This window comes from Myxine glutinosa, chromosome 9, assembly GCF_964187855.1.
Source record: "Myxine glutinosa chromosome 9, kmMyxGlut1.1, whole genome shotgun sequence".
NCBI lineage: Eukaryota > Metazoa > Chordata > Myxini > Myxiniformes > Myxinidae > Myxine > Myxine glutinosa.
Window position 1 is genome coordinate 50,113,079 of NC_136269.1, and position 19,461 is coordinate 50,132,539.

Sequence of the window (19,461 nt, forward strand, 5' to 3'; positions counted from 1 at the left end):
CGGTCAAACGTGCTATATTTGAGCTCATTCGGCCGGAGTTGCCGGCTGAAAAAAGCGAGTGGCTGCCAAACCCCGTTCACCCATTGCTCATATACGGCGCCCACCGCGTAGTCGGAGGCATCCGTGGTGAGGGCGATGGGAGCGTTGAGCACCGGGTGAGCGAGCAGTGTTGCGTCGGCGAGGGCCGGCTTTGAGCTTTTAAAGGCCGCGTCCATTGCTGCGGACCAGACGACGTCGTGCTTGGCCGGCTTGCCCCGGAGGGCTTCGTAGAGGGGCCGCATGAGTTGAGCAGCGCAGGGCACGAAGCGGTGATAGAAATTCACCATTCCCAGGAATTCCTGCAGGGCCTTTATGGAGCGGGGACGCGGAAACGTGGTGATGGCCTCGACCTTGGTTGGCAGCGGCACGGCCCCGTTCTTGGTGATGTGGTGGCCGAAAAAATCAACGGCCGTCGTGCCGAAGTGGCATTTGGCCGGGTTGACGATGAGGCCGTGCTCGCTGAGGCGCCCGAACAGTGTTCGGAGGTGGAGGAGGTGCTCGGCCCGGGACGTGCTGGCGACGAGGATGTCGTCCAGGTAAACGAAGAGGAACGGCAGGTCGCGCAGCACGCCGTCCATCAAGCGCTGGAACGCCTGAGCCGCGTTCTTGAGGCCAAACGGCATTCACAGGAATTCGAATAAGCCGAACGGCGCTGCCCTGACAGGTACCTGGTGGTATCCCCGTATTAAATCGATCTTTGAAAAAATGACCCGTCCTGGCAAACGGGCGGAGACGTCTTGGATGTGCGGAATCGGATACCTGTCGGGGGTGGTAGCGTCGTTAAGGCGGCGGTAGTCGCCACATGGGCGCCAGCCGCCCCCTGGTTTTGGGACGATGTGTAGTGGCGAAGCCCATGCGCTATCGGAGCGCCGCACGATGCCGAGGTGTTCCAAAGCGTCGAACTCGGCTCTGGCCACAGCGAACTTGGCTGGGTCGAGGTGGCGGGCTCTGGCGTAGACCGGCGGGCCCGTGGTTGGTATGTGGTGCTCGATCCCATGTCGTACTGCGACGGCCGAAAACGTCGGCCGCGTGAGGGCCCGGAACTCCTTGAGTAGGCGAGCAAACTCGTTCGCCGCCGGGAGGGCGCATGCCAGCTCAGTCGGAGCGGAGCTGCTCAATGTGCATGCCAGGGAGCTGAAGGTCTCGGCGTTGATGAGGCGACGCCGTTGGACGTCCACCAGCAGTCCGTGTGCGCAGAGGAAGTCGGCGCCTAGCAGAGCCATGGGCGCGCTTGCGGTTACAAAAGTCCAATTAAAGCGTTGGCCGCCGAAGCAGAGGGTGACGTTGCGCGGGCCGAAGGTGCGGATGGCCGATCCGTTGGCCGCCACCAAGGAGGGGCCCGCAAACCGCGGACTGCCTGTCCTGATCGGAGGCGGGTATGACGCTCAGTTGGGCGCCGGTGTCACACAGGAAGCGCCGTCCGGACGCTTTGTCCGTGATGAAAAGTAAGTTGCCCATGTGGCCGGCGCTCATGGCTGGTAATGAACGCCGGCCCGGCCGTTTCCCGGCTTGCCGAAGGTGCACGGGGGTTGGCATGTCCGGGCCTTCTGTCCGAACCTGGCATGATAATAACACTGTAGTGAAATCGTATCCGTACTGAACCCGGGTGGGGATGCTCGCTGCTCGCTGTCATTGTTGTCACCGCTAGGGGCGTGACTATAAGACCCGTTGCTGTGTCAGTGCTCCGAGACTTCTCCCTTGTGACATGTTACATCGGTAGCCTCGTTTATGGTACGCCTTTATAGAATAACTAGCTTGCTTGCATTGACTGATATGAATGGCTTTATGAGATGTCGCATCGTATGCTTATTGTATATTTCTACTTACAGGAATGATGTGATGATCTAAATGCAATTAAACCAAACCGTTGGACTAAAGTTGTGCGGACCTGAATGGTTTTCCACAACACTTAATTGCATTTAAGATCTGCTGACATGGCTGGCAACAAGACGTTGACGGTGTCCATTTTCAGCGCCGACCCACAAGCCACGGACGGAGGCTTGCAACTCAAGCACTGGCTCCGACAACTGGAGCATCTCTTTGACGAGCCTGAGACCGCTCCGACGCCTGCCGCGAAGCTGGCGATATTACACTCAAAAATAGACTACCGGGTCTACCACGTGGTCGCTCAATGCACGACGTATGATCTTACCATTGCGGAGCTCAAGCGGCTTTACATAAAAGAAAAAAGCCCTGTGTATGCGCGTTATTTGCTGCAGACGCGACGGCAGCAGCCTAACGAGCCTATGGATCATTACGCCCAGGAGCTCCGGCAGCTCATGCTGGACAGCGTCAAGGAGCCACGGACTCCCGAGCAAGCTAAAGATGATCGACTTTTAGATGCCTTCATAGCAGGGGTCTCCTCCCAGGAACTACGTCTCAAACTCTTGGAGAAGACCGACCTGACCTTCGCTACGGCGGTTGAGCAAGCGACGGTGTATACCGAAGCGCGGATACAATCGAACGCCTATGATCGCACGCGCCTTTTGGCGGGCACCTCACTACACGCCCGGCCGGAGAGTACCACTGACGAGGACGTGGATCCGCCTGCTGAACTCCGGGATGCTCCGGAGGATGACCCTACCCTGACAGCTGCCGTTACGACCAGCAGACCCAAGGCCTTGCGCGGGGCCGCATGTTTTTTTTGTGGAGGGCCTCGTCATGCCCGAGTCGTGTGTCCGGCACGTGACGCTATTTGCCATTTGTGCTCGCTAAAGGGACATTACGCGAAAGTGTGCAAGAAATCGGCACGCGGCTCGCGGCCCTTCGACTCGCGCAGCCGCGGCCGCGCGGGCGCAGCAACCTTGAACGGGCTCGTAGCAGAACCCACGAGCCCAGCACCTTACCCGACTTCGAAGGGGAGGGCCGCTCTCTGCGGCCCGCTGGGCGCTCAGACGACCTTGATTGGCGCCACCGGACAGCCACCACCGTCTCATTCTCCATCGGGGACAAAGGCCGCGTCCTTGGCCAAACCACGGGCCACACTTCACCAAGCCCCTCGTACTCCTCGAGTCGCCCACGAGCTAACGGCGGCCCCCGCCCCGTCAAAAGAGTTAAGGCAACTTTCGAATACTACGGAAGCCTTTGTAAAATGTAAAAAGGCAATTTCGAATACTACGGAAGCCTCTTGTCAAAGCGACCAAAAATGTAAAAAGGCGATTTCGGATACTACGGAAGCCTTTATCTGCCAGGAGTGTCAAAAGGCAATGTCAAATACTACGGAGGCCTTTTCTCGTCGGATTTTGAATCGCGAAACACCGGAATGCTGGGGAAAGCCCTCTGATGACGATAATGGGATCCCCATGGCCAACACAGCCTCCGGCCACGCTCGCAAAACTGCTGCTGGTGTAGGATCCACCCGCGAGGCTGGACCGACCCATTCGGGGGGCTCAGTCCCGCTCCCAGCTGCCTCGTCTGGCCTGGCTCAAGCCCTTATTCCCCTTATGGTTGAGGGCCATTGTGTTCAGGCCTTGGTGGATACCGGATCTACGGATAGTTTTATCGACCAACGACTTGTGCTCAGGCATGGATGGCGGATCGGGCGGTCTACGAGACGGATCTTCATGGCTTCCCAGGGACTGCGGCTCAGCACGAAAGGGGAATGCCGATTGAAACTCGTGCTAAAGGGACGGGTTTTCCCTGATGTACACCTTATGGTTTTACCCGCATTATGTGCTGATATTCTGCTAGGACACGATTTTCTTAAGCTGCATGGACGTCTGGTAATGGAGTTCGGTGGGCCTGACACTCTTGTTGTGGGGCCGGACGACGCGCTAACGGTGTGCGCCCTAGCGCAAATGGACGTCCGGCCGCTTTCGCTGTTCCCCAATCTAACCTCCGACTGTACCCCCGTCGCGGTGAAATCGCGACGCTACTCTCGCGCGGACATGCAATTCATTGCGGACGAAACGGCTCAGCTCTTGAAGGACGGCATCATAGAACCTAGCAGGTCGCCGTGGCGCGCTCAGGTCTTAGTGGTGCGCAGCGAGGCCCATCGCAAACGCATGGTAATCGACTATTCCCAAACGATTAACCGCTTTACACAGCTGGATGCCTACCCCCTTCCGGGGATGGACGCGCTAGTGCAACAGGTATCCCAGTATTCGGTCTATAGTACTCTCGATCTCCGTAGTGCGTACCACCAGATCCCTATCTCTAGGGCGGATCGTATCTATACCGCTTTCGAGTCGGGGCAGCGGTTGTACCAATTTACACGATTGCCCTTTGGGGTGACGAACGGGGTCGCTTGTTTCCAGAGGGCCATGGATGACCTCGTTGCGCGGGAGCACTTAACCGATGTTTTCGTCTACCTCGATAACCTTACGGTTTGTGGATATGACCAAGGGCACCATGACGCTAATCTGAAGCGCTTCCTTGAGGTCGCGCAACGGTATCACTTAACTATGAACGAGGATAAGTGCCGATACTCCCTACGCACCATAGATCTTCTGGGGTACACCGTGACCCATGGCTCTGTCTCTCCGGATAAGGAACGTCTGCGACCTTTGCTCGACATGGCCCCTCCCTGCGATCGGGCGTCCCTGAAACGCGCCCTTGGGCTGTTCGCCCATTACTCCAAATGGGTGCAAAATTTCTCCGCGAAACTTCGCCCCCTTGTGGCCTGCGACACTTTTCCCCTGAGTTCGGCCGCATTGACGGCCTTTGAAGGTCTTAAGACCGACATCGCCCGAGCCGCCGTAGCGACCATCGACGAGAGCGGCTCGTTCGTCCTCAAAAGTGACGCCTCGGATCAGGCCATCGCGGCGACCCTCTCCCAAGGGGGACGTCCCGTGGCTTTCTTTTCACGGACTCTTACCTCCGCTGAGCGGAGGCACTCGTCCGTTGAAAAGGAAGCGTATGCGATCGTCGAGTCTATTCGGCGATGGCGCCCGTACCTACTCGGGCGGAGCTTCCAAATCATCACGGACCAGCAAAGCGTTGCGTTCATGTACGACACCTTACACGCCCAGCGCATTAAGAACGAGAAAATCACTCGCTGGCGTATCGAACTCGCCGACTTCTGTTACACCATCAAATATCGCCCAGGGAAGGATAACCAGGCCGCCGATGCCTTATCACGCCCGACTACATGTGCTGGTATCACCTCGTTGGAGGGCCTACGGGTGCTGCATGCTACTGCGGGCCATCCCGGCGTAACGCGTTTCGCTCATTTCGTGCGGAGTGGGAATCTCCCTTACTCGATTGACGATATCCGCCGTATCTGTCGCGACTGCGCTATCTGCGCGGAAATCAAACCGCGTTTCTATAACCCTCCTATGGGGACTCTGGTGAAGGCTACACGCCCGTGGGAACGCTTGGCGATGGATTTCAAGGGCCCTTTGCCGGTGTCGAGCGGCTCTCGCTATCTGCTCACTATCGTTGATGAGTACTCACGATTCCCCTTTGCTTATATGTGCGCGGACATGACTGCTGCCACGGTGATGCGATGCTTACAGAACTTGTTCTCAATGTTCGGTTACCCGGCCTATGTCCATACCGACCGGGGTGCAGTCTTCTTGTCTCAGGAGGTGCGCGGCTATCTGCTCCAAAACAACATTGCGTCTAGTTACACCACGCCGTACAGACCCCAGGCTAATGGGCAGATCGAACGCTTCAACGGGATTATCTGGAGGGCCGTCATGCTCCATCTCCGGACCCACGGCCGGGGCCTCGATAAATGGGCTTGGTCGCTACCTGCGGCGTTGAACTCAATCCGGGCACTCCTGAGTACGGCAACTAACCAAACTCCCCACGAGCGACTTTTCCACCACCCCAGGAGCTCGGGGTGTATACGGTCTTTGCCCAGTTGGCTCGCTGGGCCCGGGCCGGCCTACCTTAAACGGGCGGTTCGCGCGAGCAAGTACGACCCCCTTGTGGACAAAGTGCAGATTCTCCAGGCTAATCCTGAGCATGCTCGTGTGATGACGTCTGATGGTCGTGAGACTACTGTCTCCGTTCGTCATCTTGCCCCTTGCGGGGTCGACGACCTTAGTAGGGAATCGGACGAACCGGTCGAACCCATCTATGAGACTATGGCCTCTCCCGACGCTCCCATCGCCGACAGTCCACCGACCCTCCCCCCGTCGAGACTGCCCGGGTCCGATGACTTGGCGTTACCCCCTTCATCACCCGACCCTGTTGACGCCTCTGACACCGGGGATACAGGGTTACGAGACGCCGTACCCGGGGAGTTTCGAACGCGTGCTGGCAGAGAAATTCGCCGCCCGGCCCGCTACGGTTGGGCCGACTGATACTCCGCGCCCTATTCATGCTGACGCTCACTTGCTTTTAGCCACGCGGCCGTATAATTCTGACGGGGGGGGGTGAATGTATTGAAATCGTATCCGTACTGAACCCGGGTGGGGATGCTCGCTCCTCGCTGTCATTGTTGTCACCGCTAGGGGCGTGACTATAAGACCCGTTGCTGTGTCAGTGCTCCGAGACTTCTCCCTTGTGACATGTTACATCGGTAGCCTCGTTTATGGTACGCCTTTATAGAATAACTAGCTTGCTTGCATTGACTGATATGAATGGCTTTATGAGATGTCGCATCGTATGCTTATTGTGTATTTCTACTTACAGGAATGATGTGATGATCTAAATGCAATTAAACCAAACCGTTGGACTAAAGTTGTGCAGACCTGAATGGTTTTCCACAACAAACACCACGCCTGGTCAGGTGGAGGCCCCGGTCGTCGTGCTGGAGGTGGTCGGCGTGGCGTAGCGGCCGCCAATTGCGTCGGCAGTTCGGTCGTTGACCGTGCCGGGTGCTCGGGCGCCATTGGCGTTGCTTCGGACGGCGGTGGGCTCCAGGTCGCTGCTCCAATGCGTTGGACTGCCGCGGAGATCTTGTCGGCTTCCCTGGCGAGGGCGCGGGGATCCGTGATCGTCGTGCTTGCCAGGGCGAGGCGTACCTGGCTGGGCAGCTGACGGAGGAAAAGCTCCCGGAACAGGAATGCCGGAGAGTGCTCGCCGAGCAGCGAAAGCATGTAGTCCATTCGCTCGGACGGGCACGTGTCGCCGAGCTCAGGCAGGTCGAGCAGGCGCCGTGCGCGTGCCGCTGATGAGAGGGCGAAAGCGTCGAGGAGGAGCTTTTTAATCGCGTCGTATTTGTCAGCGGCTGGCGGGCTCTCGAAGAGGCTCAGGGCGTGGGCCGCGGTGGTGGAGCCGAGCGCTGCGACCACATGATGGAAGCGGGTGTCGTCGGCCGTGATGCCTCGCAGGGCGAACAGGGAGTCCGCCTGGGCGAACCAAACCGCCGCGTGAGCCTCCCAGAAGGTAGGCAGTTTGAGGGTAACTGCCGTGTCCATGTCGGGTCACCAAAGTAGGAGCTATGCTCCAACGTAAATCGGAAGAATGGACACGACAAAAAGCTGGAATTCGTCCGAGTTTCTTTATTAACTCAAATCAACTCGGGTACTCTCAAAAGCCCGTTTATCGGGCAGCAATATATATACCCATTATTGCCCGGGAAAGGCGAGAGGGGGCGTGCCCGGGCGTCCTGGACGAGGCCTGGCAAGTCGAGAGCGGGCATGCCCGGGCGTCCCGGACGAGGCCTGGCAAGTCGAGAGCGGGCCTGCCCGGGCGTCCCGGACGAGCCCGGCATGGTGATCGCTCCGCGTCCTCGGTAGGTGCAAGGCGATTGTGTATACCCAGCGGTAGCCGCTACACCATGGAATTTTTAAATTGCACCAACTAAAACGACACTGGGTAGAGTGCATACCTCTGCCAAGCTGAACAGTTTACATTTTGTGTCCCACTGATAAGCCGGATCAAAAACCCCGCCCAATCACGGCTCCTCGGGGCGTGGCCTCAACCTGCCCGACCTATGTGTGCCTCCAAAGTCAGGGTTGTCAGCGGCAGTGCTTAATGTCCTGGCTTCCGGTACGTTTTCTTTATTAGGGCCTTTAAATGTGGGATTCTGGCTACATGTCTATGGTGCGTTGCCAAAAGGGACATAGGAAATAAATTACAGAGGTAACGACGTACAAGGGATACTTTACCCATATTCCCCGAGCTAATTAACATGCCCCACTCCTTGTAATGGGAACGAAGATACACCTTAATCCAACATCCGGGATAAACAAATTCCCTACTTATTACACTGTGGTTCTTCTTCTTCACGACAATCGGAGCACACTAATCTATACAAATCTACCTGGACTGAAGTAATCACTGCCTACCCGAGACAAACGTAACATTAATAACCACGTCCAAAGCCCCGCCGCACTAACAGAGGGTTAATCATTAAAAATTCAAGAAACTCTCTCTTCTATTTTGCAGATGACTCTGGGAAACCATCTCTTCCTTTTTTCAGACGACTCGAACATTGTATCATACATTATCCCATCCCTCTGTTAGGCAGAGAGTGGGTGCATCCCTGCCGATTTGGAAACTACTCAACACTGGTCTGATAAATGGAACATGTCCTTCAATTCTGGAAAATCTCAGTTTCATCATATCGCTTCACATGGATGGTCAAACAAACCCAGCAATCAATTTCCTTGATCCTCTACTGGACGTGATTCAGTCTCTTGAGCTTCTAATCAACCTTCCTGCGCACACCACATAGCAAAGCTTGCTTCCAATGCTAGCCAGAAACTGGGAATCTTCCTTCAATCCAAATCTTTCCTTGGAAAATCATCGGATGGACGGAGCAGCAACGGACGCATGGACCAGCGATGGACGGACCGATGGACGGACAGACAGACAAGTGACGGAAGGACCACCGACAGATGGGCGGACCACCGACGGACTGACTACCGACGGACTGACTACCGACGGACTGACTACCGACGGACGGACCACTAACAGATGGATGAACCAGTGATATACTGACCACCACCGGACAGCTGACCGATGGAGGATGGACCAGAAATGGACGGATGACCTGAAAATATATAACTAGCTTAAATACCCGTTCTACGTCAGGGGAATTCTGAGTATGCGGTTGGAAGATTTAGGTGGAGGGGGTGGGGGGGGGAGTGGGCTGGAGGGAGGGAGGCGGGGAGAGTGGAGGAATGTGGAGAGGGTGAGGGGAGGTGAATGGGTTGGTGAGGGGAGGGGATAGGAGGGGGTTGCGGTTGGTGAGGGGTGGGGGAGCGGGTTGGTGAAGGGATGGGGGAGGAGGCGTGGGGGTAGAAAGTGGGGTGGGGGGGGGGGAGATACCATAACGCTTCCGGCGCCTTTGGGATTGGGGATTGGGGTGGGGGGTGGGGAGGGGTGGGGGTGGAGGGGGGGCGAGTGGGCGCATAAAAATAACTTTATGTTTTTTTGATTTCTAGTCAATGGTGTCCAACAGTCTGTCACACTCGAATGACCGACATTGTGAGAGAAATGTTACAAATAAGCGCGATAGTAATTAGCAGTCACACTTTGAAATAATTAGGGCCTAGTTTACAATTATGAATCCCTCACATAATGCTGTGCGTGAGGTTATTTTTATTATTATTATTATTCACCTGCAGCTTTTACATATACACAATCCAGAGGACTATAAGTATAACTATAGGTAATGTCGGAGTTTACGGGCGTAAACTGGATAGTGTCGGAGGTACCGGCGTAAACTGGATAGGTGGCTGCCTTCAAACCAACTGCCTTGACGAATGCTTTGTCGAGTCTTACAGGTAGAGCAGTACCATGTCTTCCCGTCTGATACATCACCAGGAGTAATAAAACCACAATGGACATTACATCGAGGGCAAATACAATAATTCTTGATGAGTCTGCGACGTGCACACCACTTAATAATGTCAGGTATTAGAGCCAAAGAAGTGATATTATGATCCTCCGCGACCATAGCGTTATCATCTAAAATTTCATCTTGTGGCACAATAAAACGAGGAGCTGGGGGACGACCGCCTGCCATAACTGAGTGCTCAAACTGAACGGATCAATATTTAAAAAAAAATTAATATCAATGGAGGATCATGTATGGAGGATATGGAGGATCATGATGTAGAGGATCATAATAATAATATCACTTCTTTGGCTTTGGATAGGTGGCTGCCGGCATTGCCGGGCGGGGGAGGGGAGGGGAACGGGGGGAGAGCGAGCCCCTTGGTAAAGCGAGCGATTTTTTTTTTTCATAGCGTCCATATCGTTCATAGCGTCATAGCGATTTTTTTTTTCATAGCGTCATAGCGGCATAGCGTTCATAGCGTCATAGCGATTTTTTTTTTCATAGCGTCATAGCGTTCATATCGTCATAGCGTTTCATAGCGTCATAGCGATTTTTTTTTTCATAGCGTCATATCGTTCATAGCGATTTTTTTTTTCATAGCGTCATAGCGATTTTTTTTTTTTCATAGCGTTCACAGCGTCATAGCGTTCATAGCGTCATCACGTGATCGCTCTGAGCGAATCAGCGCCCACCTACTCCGATTCCGTTGATTCCGTGCGCTGAGGTAAATATGAATAAAAAATATGGATCGTCAAATATTTTGAGTTCGGCCATGTTCGTCCCAGGCTCAATGGCCACGTCTATGCCAAATATCAAGCACGTAAGCCTCTCCGTTTAGGAGTCTATCGGTAACATTATATACTAGGGCATGCCCGTACTATATCTATATCTAAAATTATATCCCCCCCCTCTATTTACATGAAATGGTTTGGTCCAAAGCGAACGGCTTGCGAGTACGGTGACAATCCCCCCCCTCTATTTACATGAAATGGTTTGGTCCAAAGCGAACGGCTTGCGGAGTTTGGTAAAGAAATCGCCATAGCGTGCACAAACGCGCAGGAAAGCGAAAGAATCGCAAATTAGTTTTAATTAGTTTTAAAACATAGTTTAACGCCAACATAGCGGCAACATAGTTTGCCAACGTGAAATAAATGAATACGCTCTCAAATGTGCCGTCCGAGGCAGAGTCTGTTCGCCACGTTCGGCACACGTGATAACTCGCTGCTCTCTGATTGGTTGAATCGTTTTTTGGACATAGCTCGGTAACTACTTGTCCGATTAATATGAAACCTTGAAAAGGCACATCCTCGGGTCCCCAGCAATATACCTGGCAAGTTTCAAGTATATCGGACCCGTGGTTGTCGAGAAACAGCGGTCACAGACAAACACACAGACATACACACATATACACACACACACACACACACACACACACAGAGATTACTGGAATTATAGATAGAAGATACACACATATATATATATATATATATATACACACACACACACACACACAGTGTTTTATATATACATGTATATAGATTAACAGTATAAGTATAACGAACGATTCAAACTCTGGGAATGATTTGATTGTTCGTTTCGTTACCACAACTCAATCATTTTCATTCATGTTTGGACTGTTCAAAATCACGTCAACAGTCTAAACGGGTAATTAAAGCAACAATTGCGTTCTAGTGATCCAGTCAAGGTGCGTTGTCACACAAGAGGGGATGTGGGGGTGACGTCACGCATTCAACCTCGTTCCATAATATTCCAAATCCAAGGCAAACCTTTTCGTAGAGCAGCAAGTACTTTGGGATTAATATCCACCTCGTGTACAAACCGCACCGGCCTCATCGTCATCAGTAGTGCTGCAACTCGCGGCTCTTCACACCCCTGGTCCAAACTTCGCGCCAATAACTCAGCGCACAAGTTATTAACTGACGTAACTCCGTACGGTTTGTCGCAGCTCATTTCCTGATTATTAAATTTGGAACGAACATTGTATTACTGATAATGTCCTCGTGCTTCCATCTACTTTAGGTTGCTCTTGCAATTATTACACGTTTTTGTATTAAACATAATGTCATGGTATATTGAAGTAAAATATTCTGTAGAAACCAAAAGCCGCTGCTACACCGACTCTCCTCTGCCGTCCTCTCGTTGAGGCTTGAACGTCTTGTCGTGACGAAATGATGTCATCTCGTATGAAGTGCAACGTCATCTCGTATGAAGTGCAACGTCATCTCGTATACAGTGCCGACGTCATCTCGTTTCCAGTGCAACGTCATCTCGTATCCAGTGCAACGTCATCTCGTATCCAGTGCCGACGTCACACGCATTAGTTTGATGTGCCGTGGCCTGGAAGGTAGTGTGTCAAGATGTGCACTTTGAGTGAGTTCTGCCAGTTCCAAGATATACAAGCTGTGCAAGACTTCCTGTTCCAGCAAACATCCAAAGAAGACGTTAAGAGGAAAGGTGAAAGCGAGACTTATTTATTATTTTCCACGTGTACTGATTGGACACTCGACCGGACCTTGGTCATGCATGGTGGACGTTGGTCCCCGTGAGTGAAGATCCGAACCCAGGCGTGTTTGCTTGAATGTGTTCTTGCAGTTTACGATTCGGGCGATGTATGTATTTCGACCGTGGGACAGGTATTATCATTATGGATCTACAGGCCGAAATGAATGATACTGATAGTGATACTGATAGCGTCCAATACCTTCAGCTCAGCTGTGTACCCAATCAATCGGTTTGAGGATGTGTGTAAAATACCTCACTGATGGTAATACAAATTTTATTATATTTATTGGCTTTTTTTTTTTTGAGCAATGTATGTGAGGTGTTGTATAGTTGTAGTCACCAGTTAAAAAAGGATGACAGAATGCACCAAATGGCAAATGGTCACATACGCGTGACGTCATGTGGTCACGTGACCCACCTGACGGTATGCAACACCCCCCCCCCCCCCCAAAAAAAAACAACAACAACAACAACAGGTCAGTCAGAATAGCAGCTTTATTTTAAAAATATTAGCAGATTTATCTATTAGTATGTCGGGACTTCTATCTTGTATGTGCATGGTGATTCCAATATATATGTACGTATATATATTTCTGATATATATACGTACATAATAAAAAGACGTCCCCTAATTATGAGGGAGGTGCTGTGTCTTCAGCTTCAGAAAATAATTCAATAAAGATTTGGGAATTTCATAGTGCTTGAAAAATCAATCAAAACATACATTGAGAGAGTAAAAATAATACCAGGACAATGTGTTATGTTAGCCACTTGACATAGGCAGACAACTCTTGTCGATTGCTTGAGAGACTCGTGATCACTGAGAGACTCAATGTATGGTATGATGACTCCATGTATGTATGATGAGACTCCATGTATGATGTATCACATTTCATAAGTGCTGAGATCTCTCGTTCCATTAAATATAGAAATGCTAAAACTGACATATAATCCAATAAACCAATTGGAGCTGATGAAACACACGATTTGCCCATTCCCCCTACCTGTGCACATTTGAATATCTCTATGCTGGTCACCAGGTGGGCATGTATTGGCCATTGGCTTAGTGCTACCAGTGTAGTTATCTCGAGCCTGGATAAATCGAGTAATGTCAGACAGCTCCTTGTCATTGGCTGCAAGCACTGGCACGACAGTTGCACAAACCCATTGTGCTGATGATGCCACATCTAATGTTGCTTTAACTGATCAGCTATGTGAAGCTATTGTGGCACAAATTGCTGATTATATGGTGGAACAGCAGGTTAATGTACCTGATAGGGGCCCTTGCACCAATATTGAAGACTGTATGGTGATGTGGGATTGCAGAAGTCTGTGTGACCAATTAAATAAGACTGAGTTTGAGTTGGACAAATAATTTAGTCAGAGTGAAGTGAAATAGTTGGCTGACCAGGGCCATGGTTCAACTTTTTAAAATTTCTTTTTTTACAAAATCAATTTAGGAAAATAAATATAAATTTGGGAGATTACTATTCAGACTTGCAGCCAGCCACCTTCACCGTTAAGCCAACTGCTCAGGTCTTTTCACCACGAATGTGAAACGTGACGTGATGGGCAGATGGCCAAAAAAATTAATAAACGGGACATACTTACTGGGCTCCGCCTATCTGTCTGCCCCTCTTTCGTCACGCTATCTCCCCCTAAATAGTTGTGCATAAATTCACCAAACATGGTCGTTATGATCACCACATGTCAAGATGAGACAGCAGACTCATTTTTGGCCCTGGGTTGGGTCAAAAAGGTCAAATACTAAAGAATGCAATTACTGGCACATTTTTGAGAAGGCAAATAAACTTTGTTTATGCATTCAACATTTGGGGAATCATGAAATAGATAACAATGTTTTTTTAAATTTAACCCCATTCATGCCCCAGTGGGTGTGGACTTGGGGTCACAGAGGTCAAAAATGAAAAATAAAGTTTAACTCTAAATTTTATATTGCGTCATTCCTGGTGGAACTCTATGCCATCTTTTAACTTTGCATTTTGTGGGAAGTGTGTGGATTTGTGATGGCATGCCATCAATCTCGCACTCATTTTAAGATTGGAACTATAATTTTTATTAATTGTGGTAGAAATTCTCTCCACCATGTTCAAAGTCAAGAAGCTTGTAGAAGAATGTGGCCTTGATGTAGCCTTGCTGCAAGAAACTGATGTCAGGTCTGTTCAGGCCTTAGAGTAAATCATTTTTGTATAGAGATGGAATCTTTTTTTTTTTTGTAGTAAAGACTCTTCCTGTCAGGCAGGTATTATGTTTATTTTGGGAAATCATTTTCAACCACCCTCTCCTCGATTTGCAAACTTTATTGGTGGTCGCATTGCCTCTATGACAGTGGTGGGCAACCTGTGGCTCATCAGGCTTCTGATTGCGGCCAACGAGACATTCTGTTCACCGTTGCCAACACGCATGATGAAACCACCTGACCACGGTTCCTTCGTTAGACTGACGTCAACCAGGTTTCCGCGTTTCGTCGGTTGTCTGTACTAATCAATAGGAAAAGTCTTCTTTTTTGGAGCTCCATATCATTACACCTAATTTAACTAAGTTTCTTAATTTTTTAAATTAAACTCACACACATACAGTATTTTTTTAAATATGGTAATATAGGATGACAATATTATGCGTCGGGCAAGATGACATCTTCCAGTATTGCCTTTAACCAATGAGCACATCAAGTGCAAGAATCGCAACAGACTAGCGGATGGGAAACTCAATGCTAAATTGTGATGTGTCTGCACCTCCCTGACCCCTAATCTGAAAAAGCTTGTGGAGGACATATCCAACCAGATGTCGCATTGAGTGTAATGTATTGTACGCTAAGCCTAAATAAATATTTATTTTGCTTTTACTAATATTTATAGTTGATGGCAATTATATTTAATTTCTGAATGAATAAGCATTTTCTATAGGTCGTTCTGAAATATGCGGCCTGTATTAAATATTTTAAAGCTTTTCTGTGGGGTCGTGGTGAGTGCATATGGCCAATTTCAATCTTGCGGCCCACTGAGATGAAGGATGGCCAATCATGCTGCCCACTCACTCTCCTGGGTTGCCCATCACTGCTCTATCACCTTTTACGTTAATAATGTCAAGTTTATGATTCTAAACATGTATGCTTCAAGCAAAAGTAACGTTCACATTTCCTTTTCTGGTGAATTAAGGACTTTCCTTCAAACGTATTTACAGACATGTCTAATTAGGGGTGGTGACTTTAATTGCACAGTTAATTCTATGTTGGAGTGGAATGGCCTAGAACCTCACCTATATACTACGAGACTCGTGGAATCCATCATGGAATCATATACTCATGGAATCCATCATTGCTTTGGATATCAAATCTTTCCTCTTCTCCAATGGCTTGATCTCTGATCATCAATTTGGTTTCAGACCTGCTCACTCTACTCTGGACATGCTGCTTCTGCTGCCTCAACAATGGATGGAGGTCCTCAATGCCAAACAGGAAATTAGAGCTCTCTCCCTTGACATATCACGTGCCATCGATGCGGTCTGGCACCCCGCTCTGCTCACCAAACTCTCCTCCTATGGTATCCATGGAAATCTCCACGCATGGCTGGTGGACTTCCTCTCTGGTGGTAGTGAACGTGTGGCCCTGAATGGGTTTCTCTCATCTCCCCTTCCTGTTCAGGCTGGAGTTCCTCAAGGCAGTGTTCTGGACCCTGTGCTTTTTCTGGTCTTCCTCAATGATCTCTCTGACTCTCTTGAAAATCCTCTCTAACTCTTTGCTGATGACTCCACTATCTGCCGCTCCATTCCTCATCCCTCAGATCAGCAGTCTGCAGCCTCCTCACTCTCTGCAGACCTGGAAAAAATCACAGACTGGTCAAACAAGTGGAACATGTCTTTCAATCCTGACAAATCACACACTTACAATGTCTCTCCGAAAGGACCGACTGGAAAACCCTCCCATCTACTTTCTCAACAATCCTCTCCAAGAAGTTCTGTCGCTCAAGCTTTTGGGTCTCACTATCTGCCATGATCTTTCTTGGGAAAACCACATTTCCAAGCTGGCCTCCAAAGCCGGTCGCCGACTGGGCATCCTCCGTCGTGCGAAGTCCTTCCTTGGCACACCTGAGCTCCTCACCACATACAAGGCTTCCTTCCACAGCTCAATGGAATACTGTTCCCCCCTTTGGGCTGGTGCTCCTGCCTCACACCTAGCTCGGCTTCACGCTGTTGAAACCAAAGCTTTCAGAATCATTGGAATCTCCTGCGATGAAGTTAACTCCAAGGGCCTTTCACTCACTCACCGCAGGCAGGTTGGTGGTCTTTCCGTCTTCTACCGACTCCTCTCCGGCCTTGCTCCCCCAGCTCTCTCTGTGCTCTGTCCCCCCCAATATTCCTTCAGGTCGCACAAGATCTGCCTGCAACCCTCTTATGGTTCAACTGCCAAAATCTAGGCTCTCTGCTCACCTTCACTCTTTCATTCCCCTTTTCTCCCGCCTCTGGAACAAACTCCCCCACTCCTTTCAATCCCACTCCTCTCTCCAGGTCTTTAAAACAGCTGTTCACCACCATCTCTTATCTTCCCCCATCCAAAACCTTGATGTTTTCTACCCCCGCTAATTCACCCCAGATACACTTTTTTCTTCTTTTCTTTAACTCCAACTTATTTCCTGGAAGTCCTTGCAGTGTTCATATGTTTTATACCTCTCCCACCTCCCCCAAAGCCCTCCCCCTCCCACATTTCTCCCGTTGTCCCTGCTCTCAAATGTTGTGTTTGTGTCTTTCCCCCTCTCCTCTCTCCCTCTCTCCCCATCTTGTCTGCCGCTCCCCTTATTTTTTGTGTTTTGTGTGATTAATGTTAGCTCTTTCACGAGCCTCAATCTTGTATACAAAAAAAAAAAAAAAAAGAAAGAAAGAAAGAAGAAGATGCTGCACATTAAATTTTACAAAATGGTTACTGGCAGTTCATCAGATCCAGAAATGGTGTCATGAACACAATTTATTTATTTCACATAATATGTGACCCCTCACTCCTCTCCACCTGACACTCTCCTCTCTCCTTCTCATGCCTCTCCAATCCCACTCCTCCTCACACTCCCATCCAAAACCTCCTCACACTCCTCTCCAATACTTCCGCACACTCCTCTCCAATCCCTCACACTCCTCTCCAATCCCTCACACTCCTCTCCAATGCCTCACACTCCTCTCCAATGCCTCACACTCCTCTCCAATTCCTCACACTCCACTCCAATCGCTCCTCACTCTCCGCTACAATTGGCCCTCACTCTCCAACTCCTTGCTCCTCACTCTCCAAACCCTCGCTCCTCGCTCTCCAACACATAGCTCCTCGCTCTCCAACCCCTAGCTCCTCGCTCTCCAACCCCTCGCTCCTCGCTCTCCAACCCCGAGCTACTCGCTCTCCAACCCCGAGCTACTCGCTCTCCAACCCCTATCTCCTCGCTCTCCAACCCCTAGCTCCTCGCTCTCCAACCTCTAGCTCCTCGCTCTCCAACCCCTAGCTCCTCGCTCTCCAACCCCTAGCTCCTCGCTCTCCAACCTCTAGCTCCTCGCTCTCCAACCCCTAGCTCCTCGCTCTCCAACCCCTAGCTCCTCGCTCTCCAACCCCTAGCTCCTCGCTCTCCAACCCCTAGCTCCTCGCTCTCCAACCCCTAGCTCCCCGCTCTCCAACCCGTAGCTCCTCGCTCTCCAACCCGTAGCTCCTCGCTCTACAAACCCCTAGCTCCTCGCTCTCCAACCCCTAGCTCCTCGCTCTCCAACCCCTAGCTCCTCGCTCTCCAACCCCTAGCTCCTCGCTCTCCAACCCCTAGCTCCTCACTCTCCAACCCCTAGCTCCTCGCTCTCGAACCCCTAGCTCCTCGCTCTCCAACCCCTAGCTCTTCGCTCTCCAACCCCTAGCTCCTCGCTCTCCAACCCCTCGCTCCTCACTCTCCAACCCCTCGCCTCTCTCTCTAACCCCTCACTCCTCACTCTCCAACTCCTCACTCCTCACTTTCCAACTCCTCACTCCTCACTCTCCAAACCCTCGCTCCCCAACCCCTCGCTCCTCTCCAACCCCTAGCTCCTCACTCTCCAACCCCTAGCTCCTCACTCTCCAACCCCTAGCTCCTCACTCTCCAACCCCTAGCTCCTCACTCTCCAACCCCTAGCTCCTCACTCTCCAACCCCTAACTCCTCTCCTTCCCCTCGCTCCTCTCCAACCCTCCTCATCATTGTTGCAGCAGCATCCTGTGTGAGTCTGTGATCACGTTCGTCGAGGGTCTCGTTCTCCCGTCTCGTTCGTTTTCTTCCTGCAGTCTAGTGGGGTCACCCATGGGAATCCCACGGGCATGGACGTGTGTGACATTTGGACATCTTGATTTAGATGCTGCACATTAAATTTTACAAAATGGTTACTGGCAATTCATCAGATCCAGAAATGGTGTCATGAACACAAGTTATTTATTTCACATAATATGTGACCCCTCACTCCTCTCCACCTGACACTCTCCTCTCTCCACCCTCATGCCTCTCCAATCCCACTCCTCCTCACACTCCCCTCCAATACCTCCTTACACTCCTCTCCAATACTTCCGCACACTCCTCTCCAATCCCTCACACTCCTCTCCAATCCCCCACACTCCTCTCCAATTCCTCACACTCCCCTCCAATTGCTCCTCACTCTCCTCTCCAATCGCTCCTCACTCTCCTCTCCAATCGCTCCTCACTCTCCTCTCCAATCGCTCCTCACTCTCCACTCCAATCGGCCCTCACTCTCAAACTCCTTGCTCCTCACTCTCCAACCCCTCGCTCCTCGCTCTCCAACCCCTAGCTCCTCGCTCTCCAACCCCTAGCTCCTCGCTCTCCAACCCCTCGCTCCTCTCGCTCCAACCCCTCGCTCCTCGCTCTCCAACCCCTAGCTCCTCGCTCTCCAACCCCTAGCTCCTCGCTCTCCAACCCCTAGCTCCTCGCTCTCCAACCCCTAGCTCCTCGCTCTCCAACCCCTAGCTCCTCGCTCTCCAACCCCTAGCTCCTCGCTCTCCAACCCCTAGCTCCTCGCTCTCCAACCCCTAGCTCCTCGCTCTCCAACCCCTAGCTCCTCGCTCTCCAACCCCTAGCTCCTCGCTCTCCAACCCCTAGCTCCTCGCTCTCCAACCCCTAGCTCCTCGCTCTCCAACCCCTAGCGCCTCGCTCTCCAACCCCTAGCTCCTCGCTCTCCAACCCCTAGCTCCTCGCTC

The 19,461-nt window shown here is 51.2% G+C and overlaps 2 protein-coding genes across 6 annotated transcripts in view; one reads left to right on the top strand and one right to left on the bottom strand.

The window, feature by feature from the left end:
• Positions 1-11,695, bottom strand: part of XRCC3 (X-ray repair cross complementing 3) — a 58,926-nt gene extending 47,231 nt beyond the window's left edge. For 2 of the 3 annotated variants that reach the window (XM_078784330.1, XM_068129179.2), the window contains exon 1: positions 11,509-11,695. In XM_078784330.1, the coding sequence (XP_078640456.1) occupies positions 11,509-11,692 (184 nt within the window). In that variant the 5' untranslated portion in view covers positions 11,693-11,695. The remainder of the gene's footprint in view (positions 1-11,508) is intronic. The other variant, XM_068129176.2, reaches the window with a different exon arrangement.
• A 345-nt stretch (positions 11,696-12,040) lies between these two features.
• The window catches only part of RAB3GAP2 (RAB3 GTPase activating non-catalytic protein subunit 2), a 189,861-nt gene continuing 182,440 nt past the window's right edge, over positions 12,041-19,461 (top strand). For 2 of the 3 annotated variants that reach the window (XM_078784331.1, XM_078784333.1), the window contains exon 1: positions 12,041-12,196. In XM_078784331.1, coding sequence (XP_078640457.1) covers positions 12,100-12,196 — 97 coding nt within the window. In that variant the 5' untranslated portion in view covers positions 12,041-12,099. The remainder of the gene's footprint in view (positions 12,197-19,461) is intronic. The other variant, XM_078784332.1, reaches the window with a different exon arrangement.